We start from the raw sequence: 13,184 nt of genomic DNA, 5'->3' as shown, positions 1-13,184 counted from the left end.
ACCTAAGATGTTTTTTCTTACTATAAATGGTTCAAAGTTTATGTAATAATTAAGTAATTTTTTAAATATTTTATTATCTTTTGCATTTTGCCCGATAAAAAATGACAAATATGCAAAGGAAATTAAATCACATCATCACATTAACATTAATGGTAATAAAAAATATCATGAATTTAACAAAATATTTTGTTATGTCTTTTAACGATCTGTGGTCCCAAAGTTCAAAATTTTAAAAATATATTTAAAGTCTTTATTTGATTCAACATGCATAAATCAGCGTTGTATTACAGTGTATTCTGAATAGTTTACAACCGATTTAAAAAGTTGTTTCAAGCAAATTCCAATTGCGTTCAGATGCTCCCTTATTTGTTGGATAAATTTTTAAGGGGGGGAGGGGGATACATATTTGAAATCAAATTGGTAATATACTTAGCTTAAATTGCGATGAGATTGAGTATTTTGTTTATTTTCCTTAGAAAATCGTTTTTTTTAATGTTTTACAGTTAAATGTAATTTTTCAGGAGTGTAGGAGGTTTTACAATTTTTTTAAACTATTTCAAAAAATGTAAACCATCGTACAAATTCCAAAGTAAATTGAAAACAAAAATATTAAATTGCTGTAACATTGCTTGATACAATTTTTAAAATAAAACATATAAAGTCAATTATTTTTGAAGCTTTCTTAAATCTATTATTGATTTGAAATTGACGAAAGTGAAGCAAAGCCCAAAATTTTTATGTTTTCAAGCACTTTAAATAGCAGAAAAGCACCTCAAAACTACCTCCAGAAAACCCGATATATCTCCTGTGGTCAGGTTCATTTTTTCCAAAACTGATCATATCCTGAAAACAGGAATAATTTCTCGTGGAATACAACTGGGTAGACCAAAATGTAAAAAGGTTTTAAAAAGCAGTTTCCCTTTTTCAAATGGCAATGGCGTCTAGTTTATGTTGATTCACAGAGTAGAATTTTAGCGGTTTCAATAAGGCTCGTACACATTTTATTTAAATAAAAATATTTTTTTCAACCCTAAAAAACTTCAAAATATTAATGAAAACTTAAGTGGAATCAGCTCTTATCAATTTAATTTAAAACATAAAAATAAAACATTCCTCAGCGTTTAGAATGATTTCTAGCATATTTAGGTTGATTTAAAAATCTTTAGAATTTCTGATTTTTTTTCGATGTTTAGTTTCGCTATAAAATAATTTTTGCTAGAATTTCTGTTTTCGTTAAATCTTACTTTTTTACTTTACAAAACAACAAAACTGGTGTAAAGTGCATTTTAAAACACTTTTGGCATTTAAATGTTGGGACTATGGCTTGTTATTTATTTTTTCTTATTTTGATGCCCCCCTTTCGAAACCAGCCAGAGCCGTGTTACTAAAACTTTGAAAAATATTTGCATAGGCCTAACAAATTTCTACTGAACGTCAAGTCCGAAACTTCAAATTCTGAACCCAGACAGACAGATTAGCAAGTAATTAATGGTACCGGGTGTAGGGATTATGGGTTGCAGGATTGAATATGTAATAAATTATTAAATGAGTATTTATTATAAGATTGATATAATTCATAAATAAGATTTAAGAGCGCAACAAAAAGTGCGCACCTTCATCAATATTGCCATGCTAGCAGACAGATTGCGGATTGAGTGCGAGAGCGCACTAGCGAGCTGCGAGAGAGAACAACGAGCGAGAAAACAACGAGATGCGCGCGGCCGGCGAAAGAGAGAATGAAGATTGTCAAATCAGTTTTGTGGTTAATTTGTGTGGAATAAGACGTGTTGTTTGTTAATTGCAAAATATCGGTGTTTTTATTATAAAAGAAAGTCCCCGATCACGACACCGGGCACCGCTTGACTAATGATAGTGGAATTCAAAAATTTGAAAAATTAAAAAAAAACATATATCACAATACCAGACTGAAGAAAATCATTTATTGATCTATTTCGATTGCCAAAATGCCAAAGCCTGACATCGCCAATATTCGACACATTTTCACACTTGCTATCGAAGCCTGTGCGACTTAGTACACACATACAATCAATCGATACACACACAAGCACACTCATTCATACGGGAAACGTGATTGGATAAGGCTCGGGAAAGGATGACGATCGTCGTCGTCGAAGCAGAAGGCAGAAGGCAGTTTTGCATTTTCTGCTGAATAATTTTACCTGACAATGGCGTCTGATTGACTTATGAATTTGTACCGGATCCGGAACTCGAACGGCGTCCCAGCCTGCATCGGTGCATGGAATACCTGGCAGGAAGAGAGAGAGAAAGGGTTTCGATTAGAACATGAAAGGTTGATAGAAGGCGGAAAAAAATCATCCTAGAATCGTAGGAAGAGGTACAAGCGCAAGGAAATTACTATCATCCATATTCGAGTGAAATGTACATTTGCCGGAAGAACCGCCCTGACATGGAACCATATGTGTCTACCTTTAGGGTGATGGGGGTGAGACAGATATTGAGATATTGAACGAATGGAATGGTTTTTTTTATTTATTTATATTTGAAGAAATTTAAACAGATTAATTCGGCATATAATTTTTGAAAAATCAGCTGATGAACTTTGAATGTAATTATAAAAAGGCATTTTATTTTTGATCAATACTCTACGAAGAATTCCAAAATTCGATCGAGGATTCAATCTGACTCATCCCGACAAAACAACCAGACAGATGAAAAGCAAACTCAAGTCACAAAAAAAAAAGCCGAACAAGTTTTCAAATTTCCCCACACCCCCACTCAACCAGCAATTGTGTCTACTCTGCCTGTGTTTAGACGAGCCCCCTGAAAACGGCCTGCCTGCGTTTCAATTGGGAAATCGCTTCACCTTTCCATTTTCCAAAAAACGGCGAAGGGTTACTGACACACGAGGCCTTTTTGCGCGCGCCAGCCCAGCACGCCATCAGGCAAAATTCCTTGTCCTGATGAACCCCGAAATGAACCTTCCCCGTCAGACCGGGTGCCATTCGTCGCCCCGGAAAAATGCATATTCATGATGCCTGAAATGAGAATTTATGGTACGGCAGATGCTGCCAGGGATGGTTGGGGGATAGGGTTGGGTGGTAATAGAAAGTGGGGTGGAGGGGAAAAGGGGTTCGAGTTGGAACATCACTCAATGAGAGCTCAGTCATTTGGCATGGTGAGTGTAGGTGATTGGCCAAAATCTTAAAATTTTGTTGTGCAATTACTATTTTGATGTTTTCTCACTGAACCTTTCTCTCCATTACATAATTTTCATGAGTTCTGCTCTTTTCAAGGCATGATTCATTTATTAGTTTATGGCATTCCCAATATTAATATTGTTTAAAATGTGAATGTCTCAAGAATGATACTATTGATTTTGGAAAATGCAATTGCATAAAATTGAGACCAAACATGCTGTCTCAAACAACTACAGAGTTTAATTTTGTTACAGAAACATCGACTAATTATGACAAAAAAACGTTACTTAATCCACCTCTAGATGGTTGGTGCCTTCCTCGCATTCATAAAGTGAATATACTACACAGCCTCAAAAAAGTGTATAAACAACACTTACTTTTAGTCAAAATATCTGAGATCCGGCCTCAAAATAAGTGCATTAAAAACACTAAAATACTTATAACTTTTGATAGGGTTGTCAGATCTTCAATCTTTTCAGCTTGTTGGAAAGGTCTTTTGATTACCTATCCAACGATGGGTCGCATGATAGATCCGGACAACTTTTTCATCAAAATATTTGAGAACCGACCTCAAAAAAGTGTATAAATAACACTTAAGTGATCATAACTTTTGATGGAGTTGTCAGATCTTCAATCTTTTGAACGCGTTGGATAGGTCTTTCGAATACCTTTCTAACCGTATATAGCATTTCTTACAAAAACCACCCTTTAACAATCTTTCAAAGTTTAGCTAAAATCGTTCTTTTAGCATAACTTTTGAAGTACTTTTCTAAACTTCTTAATATTAACCAGGGTCTTGTGAGACCCCAAGATGGATCGAATGAGACCAAAACGGTCCAAATCGGTTCAGCCAGCCAGGAGATAATCGTGTGCATATTTTCCGGTCACGGACTTACAGACATACACACGCACAGACATTTGTTCAGAATTTGATTCTGAGTCGATAAGTATACGTGAATGTAGGTCTACGAGATCGAATAAAGAAGTTCATTTTTCGAGTGATTTTATAGCCTTTCCTCATTGAGGTGAGGAAGGCAAAACTTCATTGGCAAAAATCTACAACCATAATTTTACAATAATTTTCAAAAACATGGTAAAGTAGAGCCATTCCAGAATTGTTATGTCACTTTTTGAAGTGCTTAAAAGACCTACAGCATTAAATATGAATTTACACCAGTTTTACGAAAATGCGAGCAACTTGAAGATTTTAAATGTTTTTTGAACCTCGAATGCCCATTTCTTGATCAAATTTGACATGAGTTCATTTCATATCGATTTGTTATGGCTTAAAAGGGACTAATTTAATTGACATCTCATTATTTTTACTTGCTTTTACGATTACCATTTTGTTTTGAATTTACTTAGCTAAAAACAAGTAAAACGTTTACAATATATCACATTTTAAACATACTCAATTTTTCATAATATGTTGTATGGGTACGCAAATTCTTGTATTAATTTTTCGAATTAATTAGATTTAGGAAAGAAGAAATGTATTTTGTGACAATTTGAAAATGCAATGCTGACAAATTCGAATTTAGAGAAATTTTGCATATTTTGTGGTATTGATGAACAGTATTTTTTTTATAAATTTGGAAGTCATTTTTATTGAATTGTGGAAGATTCAATATTACCTATTTGAAAAAGTGGCATTACTCCAGAAAATTGGAAAAATTACATATTTTCTGAGGTAAAATAACACAATTTTTCGGACAGAAAAGATGTACACTTTCCCAGATAAAATATCACCATGATTTTATTTTTTTACTGTGTAACCGTTTCCAAATTATGAAAATTTTAGTTTTTATAACGATATTTGTGAATATTTGAATATTTGGGACTAAAAACTATAATCATTTAAAAATCTTTACTAAATTAGTCATCGTTGAATACCCCCATAGTAATTATGAAATTTTAGGCTTTTTAAAAAAGAAATAGGCTAGTTCGTCTAAATAAAATAATTCTATACTAAACTGTTCAAGGGGTTACATACATGTAAATCGACAAAAAAGTCAGAGGTTGGTGTGAGCAAACACTTTTTTTTACAAAAAAATCTATTGGCAGAGCATTTAAATATAACTTTTCATCTATTATCAAAACAAATTTTAAAACAATTGGTTGTATCATTGCCAAGATGTAGCTATTTGAATTTAGCAGTTTCAAAAAATGGGTGCCACGATCTCTCAACAATGCTTTAACCAAATCGGCTCAAAATTTTAGAGAAGACTCGTTAAACCGGTTCTGTGTGCATGACGAAGGCCGATTTTCAAAAAACTTATTTGAAAAAAAAAATTGTGTTTTTCATTTAAAAAGTCGTTAGTTTTTGATTTTTGTATTTTTTTAAAAGTAAAATTTCAAAATTGGGCTTTGTCATGCATACGGGATATGTCTTGAGAGTCTTCACCCCAAATTTTATCCAATTTGGTCCATCCCATCTCGAGATATCGTGGCACCCGCAATGAACTCGGTGTTTCAAGAAAAACGCTCAGAAAGTTTGAAAGTCTGCTTTGCGCATGGCAATGTTGAGCTTAAAATTGTCTCTAACTAAGTTTGATCATGTAATTTCTTCATGAAACTTTCAGGACTGATTGAAAATCATCTTTTTAGTGGATTCAATAAATTTTCTGTAACATGAAATTTTGTGATTTTCTACAAGTATGTAGCCCCTTAAATTAACAAAAAATATATGTGACTTTTTATACACCTAGTTATTAAAAAGAATTAAAAATTTAAGCATTTTCAAAAAATATATCGTCTTGAAAATTTGAGTATTGTTAGCAATATAATATAAATTGCATCCCAAATTGCAAATTAAATAAAATAGTTTGTTTAAAAAACTTAGTATATTTTCTCAGTTTAAATTTTGGATTTTTGTTTTGGTAATCTAGTAAAAATCATAGCAAAATTTCGCAAATTATGATAAGTTAAAAAAAATATGCATGAGCAATAAAAAAATAATTGTGAGAATAAAAAAATATCCAAAATTTTCATAAATGTTTTTTGTGGGAATTCGGAAATTGTAGTATTTTCATATCGCAAAATATGAGAATTTCAGTTTCGTGAGAATTTAATGATTTTATGCTCAAATTCTAATCTACTTAAATATTCATTCCTGTTCTGGGACCATCCATAAACCACGTGGACACTTTTTTGGGAATCTGTTACCAAATGTTAAATCTTTTTTGTATGGATCGTGGACAATCGCCATACCCCCAACCCCCCCTAAGTGTCCACATGGTTTATGGATGGTCCCTATAACCTTTTCCAAATTTTAAGTTTACTTTACAATAGGACGAAATCTTGGGCGTTTTTCAAGGAAGGTAACATTATTTTGAAAAATTACCTTAAAATAATGAAAAAATCAGTATTAAAATAGATATTTTTATAATTGGCAGTATAAACATTAATCTTTTGCAAACCTTAACAAAATTTGTCATCGTTGAATATGCATACCAAGATGCGCACCCATAAGGGTACCCAAAAAAATGACCCCCTGCTCCGCAAGCAGGAAAACGGTTTTTGGGTTATTTCAAGCATCTGTGCAAATTTTGAGTGAAATTGTTTAAGATTAACCCATTGATATCCGAGCCTAAAGCTGGAGAATCATTCTCGATTATCGTTAATAACTTTTCAGGATCGAGTTTTACATCATTGGTATGTTCTACAAAGTTGTAGAATATTACATTTCCAATGAGAATCTCACTTTTGAAAATATTTCAATGGAAGTAGAGCACCGTGCAGACCAAACCGTAAGAAAATTGGTTTTCCATACATTTTTTTTTCAATTTTTCCCATACAAACTTCACTTTTGAGTATCAATGGGTAAATCTTGACCGATTTTGCTCATATTTGGCCCAGAGTCCTGACATAGCTCAAAGTACAATACTCAGCGAAAGGAGCGAGGTTTAGAAAAAAAGTTCAATATTCTGGGCACTCTAATACCCATAAATTGAGTGTTCGAACAAATACGCTTATTTGTGACTTCAAAAAATCAAGTTTAGTGAACGTTTAAAAACAAAAATCTGCGTCTTTTAGTACTCATATTGGAAATAAAATAAATTTAAGTTCGTAGTTCGTTACCCTTGTTGAAAACAATGTTTCTATTTTAGAATAAAAAAACGGTATTTTGCGACAGTTTGATTTTTTTTTTTAATTCAAAACACTGATTTAATAAAAAAAAAACTCTACAAAATATTGCAATGTTTGATACCCACATTAAACATTAAAATAGTTTCCCTAAAATTGTGATAGTTTTCGATTATTGCTTTGAAAAAACCACAACTTCAACAAAAAAAGGCATTGTCTCCTAATAATTTTACAAAAAAAAGTGTGTGCCAAATTGAAAAGCTTTGCTGTTTGCTCATGCAGGGCACTGCCACAGGACGATTCATGTTTTTTCTTCCAGGTCCACCCAACCCCAAGTACGTGTCGTATGTGCGCAAGAATGTAAATTTGGATATGAATTATGCCCAAGCCAGCAGCACCATCACCACCTTTCCTCGTTACTTGTTCCATTTAGCAATGTAGCAAAAAGGTATAAAGCTCTCTCTCCCTCGCTCTCCCCCTCCTTCTTCGAACGCAAAACGTGATCTTCCATCAGGCGAGGGACATAATTCTTGGATGCATTAGAAAAATTGGTTTCTGGTGGTGCCACAACTTTTCCGTTTGCCATGTCCAGGAAAGAAAAGGGGGCCCCAGAATCACTTTCCGATAGCATACTTCCAGGCGTTGGACTGTTTGTTTAGGACAGACTTGGACCGCACCGAAGAATATCAAATTAAAATGTTGTCCCCAGGTTATCTCCTGGACCAGTCGTCCACAGCAGCCCACTCCAAAATATCTGACGGAGGGTTCCTGGTTCGAAAAAACGGAAAACGAACGGGTTTTTTCACCGAAATGCAAATGTTTGTGCTTTCCGAAAATTAATGACTGAACGGAAAACGGATGTGACGAGAAAGCGATTCCCAGTGGCAGGACAACAATCGGTTGGGGGGTTTGAGCTGTTTGCAGGATTCGGAAGGACAACTTTTCGCCCATGCAAAAGCATGCACGCACACACACATGTGGATGAACTGGTGTGGTTATGCCCAGTGTTTATACACTTTCGGAGTCTTTCTATTTGTCGGTGCAAATGGGTGCAGTTTATGCGATGACACTTTTCAATTAAGTTTGCATGCATTTGGGGGTAAGTTTTGGGTGGTGGGAAAGGATTTGTCTTGCATATGTGTGAATTTGAGTTTTGAGTTAGGTAGCTGCCATATGCCATTCACTTCTGCCAACATGGTAGAAAATTTGACGACAGAAATCAGCACTTTTGAGATTATAATCGTGGCACGACTTGGAATGTTGGTATGAATATAATCTCTGGGGAGGTTTGAGGTGAACGTCGCATATTCGGAAAACTTATGAATAAAAGGAAACTCCAAACCCTTTTTGACAGGTGAAATGATTTGGAAAATGATTAATCACAATCATCATTTCCAAATTTCAGACCCTGTAAACGTTTCACTTTTTAGAAGTCAGAAGATAATATTCCATAAATTTTAAAATACTTTCCCCTCCAAATGACTCCAATCGTTCCCTCTCTTCAGATTTATTCATGATATTTTCATTATTGTCTCAAGTTTCCATGAATAAAATTTCTTCACTTTACATCCAATTCAGTTGCGGTTCAAATTTTAGATTGCTCATCAAAGGCCTAAATTCTGACAGATGGGTAAAGTACAGAGAAGTATCTTGGTTCCGTTTTGAATGTTTTGTCCATCCAATATTGTATGGGTTCATACTCTGTCAACTCACACGAAATTATAAAAAGTTGTCGCGACCCCTCGTGAGGGATGGGCGATACGACCCCTTTATTTTTTTGAAAATTCGGTAAAAATTATTTTTTTTCTTTTTTAATAAAGAGCCTATTGCAAAAAAAAGTAAAAGCAAACAAATAATTTAAAAAAAGCTAAAACTTATTATTTTTGTTCAAAAAAAGGGTACGTTATCCATTAGTGGACCCCTTTCCTATAGTGGACCCTCTGAAAGGTTTTTGATTAAAAATTCAATAAAATCGCAATTTCAAGCGTGTTGTTGCCTACAAATCTTTTATTTGGCATGTTCAGCATCTTATAAATCAATGTTGACTGATACTGAATTTTCCTTTTTACCAAAATAAGTGTTTTGAGTTCGACATCTGAAATCAGCCATGGCCACTAGCATTTTCACAACAAAACTGCATTTGAATTAACTATCCAATAATTTTTTGACTGATTATTTAACTTCAGCAAGTCGAAATAATGTAATTTCAAGGAACTTTACTAAAATAAAGCGAAGAACTGCTCATTTTCGAGCAAAAATTAGGGGGTCCAATATAGGACAACGAAAATCCAAACTTTTTCAAAAGTGGTCCCCTGTTAATTAAACCTTCAAAAATGAAGAAAACTGTGTATATAAGCAAAAGTTTCTCTTAAACATACAATAAATGCTTGTTGTTATCAACCTAAACGCATATTTTTTTCAATTATGAATATAAAAATAGCTGTTTCATGTTAAAAGTACCAAAAATGCTGAAGCCGTAAAAAATATTATTAATAATAACTAATTGTACTTAACTGAAGCATCATAATTGCAGTTTGAAATGATATTTTATAATAATAAATCAAGAACAAAACATTTTTTTAAATAAACATACGTGATTTTATCCGCAACTGTAAACAAATCTATTGTTTAGTTTCGGTCAACCATTTATGTAATTAATATGAAAAAATGTGCATCAAAATTACTTTTTTTTATTATTTTTATGTTTACAGTGATTTTTGAAACGTTTTCTCTGATCTTTTTCGGAAATAAATGTGTTAAAATGTCTTTTAGATTTTTGTTGTTGTTTAAAGCCAATTTTGCTAACAAAACATAATTGTTTATGATGAAAAGTGAGCAAAATCCATCTTTTATTCATTATATCTATCATTAAACCTACACCATGCATCAAAACATCAAATATCGGTTAAATTTGGTATAAAAATAACAGTTTGCCTATAGTGGACCCGGGTCCACAATCGGATTATGGACCCGGGTCCACTATAGGAAAAGGGGGTCCATAACAGGAATAAAAACCTTTTTTTTCAAATGGCTATTTTTCTGCTCTAAAACAAATAAACTGATGAAACAAATAGTCAAAATTGTTCAAAAGACTTCAGTTTTCATTGTTGTGTACAAAGGGTTATGAAAAAGTGCTTAAAATATTAAAAATTTCTGAAAAATGTGCTTCGGCTCTACTAGGGGGTCCACTAATGGTTAAAATACCCTACACAAAATTCATTCCAAAATAAATATATTTTTTTTCAATGCAGTCCGGACTCGATTATCCGAAGGCCATAACAAAATTTCACTACGGATAATTGAATCTTAATTTTATATTGTTGAGCTGAAATATGACTTCTTAACTACTCGGAAGTGATTTACAATTGTGATTTACAAGATGGCGGCCAAAATGGCGGTGATGAAATGTTTAAAAAATACATTTTCTGATTTGATAGGCTTTCAACAATATAAATTTGACTTAAATGGGGTTGCAGAATGCGAATTTGATGTTAAAAGTAAGAAAATAAAAAAATCCCGAAAAAAAGTTTTTTGTTCATGATTTGATTTTCTGAAGTTCAAAACTTCAAATAATCAAACTTCGGATAATCTAGATTATATTTAATCAAAGTTGAGATGGGACAACATATGCCTCCAAGACTGTTGGTACAGAACAAGCTGTCACATTTGAAACATTACGGTCTCCACCGCACAGTCTGCTTATCGTATGTTCGACGATGTGACATTATGAAGCTTTAAACTGAAAAATAGTTCATCATACGGATTGAAAATTACTGTTTTTTGTTTTGTTTAAGGTACATTTAAAAAATCTGAAACAAAATTTAAATCTATTTTTTGTAGAAATGACATTACCCGAGCAGTTCAATAAAACTGAAAAAGTTCAAGTTCTATTAGAGGGTGACACACAAACTTATAACCTAGCTTATAACAAAAAATCGTTTAAAATATTTTGAATCGGTAAAAAAACTGATTTTAATATTGTTTTGAATTATTAGCATATAAAATATAATTATAAATTTTAATTTTCACCCGGTTCCAATTTATTATTATTTATATTTTCGAATACTGAACAAAATTAGTAAACAATGGAAATCTGCATCCAAATTCGTTAAACACTAAAAAAATGTAAAATTTAACGAAAGCATACAGTAAACAATTATATCAAAGTGAACTTTAATAATATTTGAGTTTTTCAAAAGTTCCCTAAGCATTAAAAAAAAAATATACCTACACAGTATAAAATTGTTAAAGTTAGGAAGGTTCAAAATGAGACAGTGTAATTTATCCTCTATAATGATGTAATATTACCTCAATTCAACCTGAAAAAGTAGCAAAAAACTAAAATAATGATGAATTCCCAGTTTTATACCCATGATTTTTTTTTACTGTGTAGGGGAAATAAAGACTTTTTTCAGCCGATATCTACTATCGGCCTTCCATACGTTGACCATAACCTACAGCTTACAAGAAGAGTTAATGAATTTTTCAATGAAATAAATAGCTCAACTAAATATAAGCTAGTAACTCTCCTTTGTTAAAATCTTTGTGTTTGAATAAAGGAAAACTAACAAAAACAGGCGAGAATTGGTAGGAAAGAATCGTGTGCTGAAATTATTTTCACCTATTTTGTTTTCTAACAAATTATAGATTTCCTTGAAGGGTATATTAATAAAAAAAAATGTTTCAAATTACATTATTCAATTTGCATAACAGTTTTAGTTAAAAGACCATATTTGGCCTTACAAAAACTGATATTTTTTTCACATTTCTATTGGGCTATGGACATTTAGAAATTTTTCGAACAAGTTATTGATTTTTTTGGGGTTGATTGATTTTTACACTTTAATTTTTTTTTTAAGTTTTAGTGTGGAGATAACTTTTAGTTGTTAACGTATTTAATGTGTTTATTGTATTTAAAGTATTTGAAATATTAAATGTATATTAAAGTATTATTTTTTTAAGAAGATGCTGAGCTCAAGTTGCTATCCATCCGCATTGACCATTTCTTATTCTAGATTTTCTGTTTTTCTTTTGCCCTCCCTACCATCTGTCACCTTTATGTCCCTGTGAAGGGATCATCGATCCATCCGCATTGATATACTCTCTTTTCATTTTTCTTCTTGTCTTTCTTCATAGTTTTCACTGTCTTTTTCATACTTACTACCAGTCTTTGTGAGCTCGATTTGCTCTCCATCCGCATTGACCTTTTCTCATCTGTGATTTTCCTTTTTCTTAGTAGTTAGAGTCAAAGTCTGTTATTGGGCATCAGGGCAGTGGACAGTATGCCGTAGTGGCGGAGACTGAATGTGGATAGGGGAAGACCAGAACTACATCACAAGGGGAAAATAAGTTTGACCTCTGTCAGTCTCCAGCTGTCTGCCGCACCCTTTTAGGCCCCAACAGGGTGCGAGCCCTGTTTTTCAGCTTTGTCAGACTTTTTTCTGAGTTATTGGAGGTTACTGTCGGAAGGAGATCCTCTTCCCCTGAGGACACCGTAAGTGATTTTGCTTGTTCGCGTCCAACAACCCCGTTTTGGTCTTCATACGGCAGTAATTTGATGAAGCTCCTTTTAAGTCTGAGCCACTGTAATTCTAGGCAACCGCTACCTGTTGGTTATCACATCAAATCAAATGAAATTTAGTGTGGAGATAATTTTTAAGGACATAGTAAAATAAAAAAAGCGTATTTGGTAATGAATGCTGACTATCTTTATAAAGTTGAAACATTACATCGAACGCGTTATTTTCAATGATTGAATGATTTTTTATGTGCCATAAATTAAGTTGTTTTTGTCCTACTATCTGGAATTATCTCTTAAGTTTTGTTCAATAATTTTTTTTAGCCTTAGTTTTGGACATGATATTATTTATTGTTCCAGTTATCGATGGTAAGATTTTCTAATAACAAAATAAAACATTT

The 13,184-nt window shown here is 32.9% G+C and overlaps 1 protein-coding gene across 2 annotated transcripts in view; it reads right to left on the bottom strand.

The window, feature by feature from the left end:
- LOC6031035 overlaps nt 1-13,184 on the bottom strand; it is a 260,819-nt gene that overhangs the window by 67,971 nt on the left and 179,664 nt on the right. For both annotated transcript variants that reach the window (XM_038261456.1, XM_001841835.2), the window contains exon 8: nt 2,181-2,266. In XM_038261456.1, coding sequence (XP_038117384.1) covers nt 2,181-2,266 — 86 coding nt within the window. The remainder of the gene's footprint in view (nt 1-2,180; nt 2,267-13,184) is intronic.

The sequence above is a fragment of the Culex quinquefasciatus genome, chromosome 3 (assembly GCF_015732765.1).
Source record: "Culex quinquefasciatus strain JHB chromosome 3, VPISU_Cqui_1.0_pri_paternal, whole genome shotgun sequence".
NCBI classification, from domain to species: Eukaryota; Metazoa; Arthropoda; class Insecta; order Diptera; family Culicidae; genus Culex; species Culex quinquefasciatus.
Note: the sequence above shows the minus strand (reverse complement) of the source record. Positions and strands in the feature narration are given on the sequence as shown.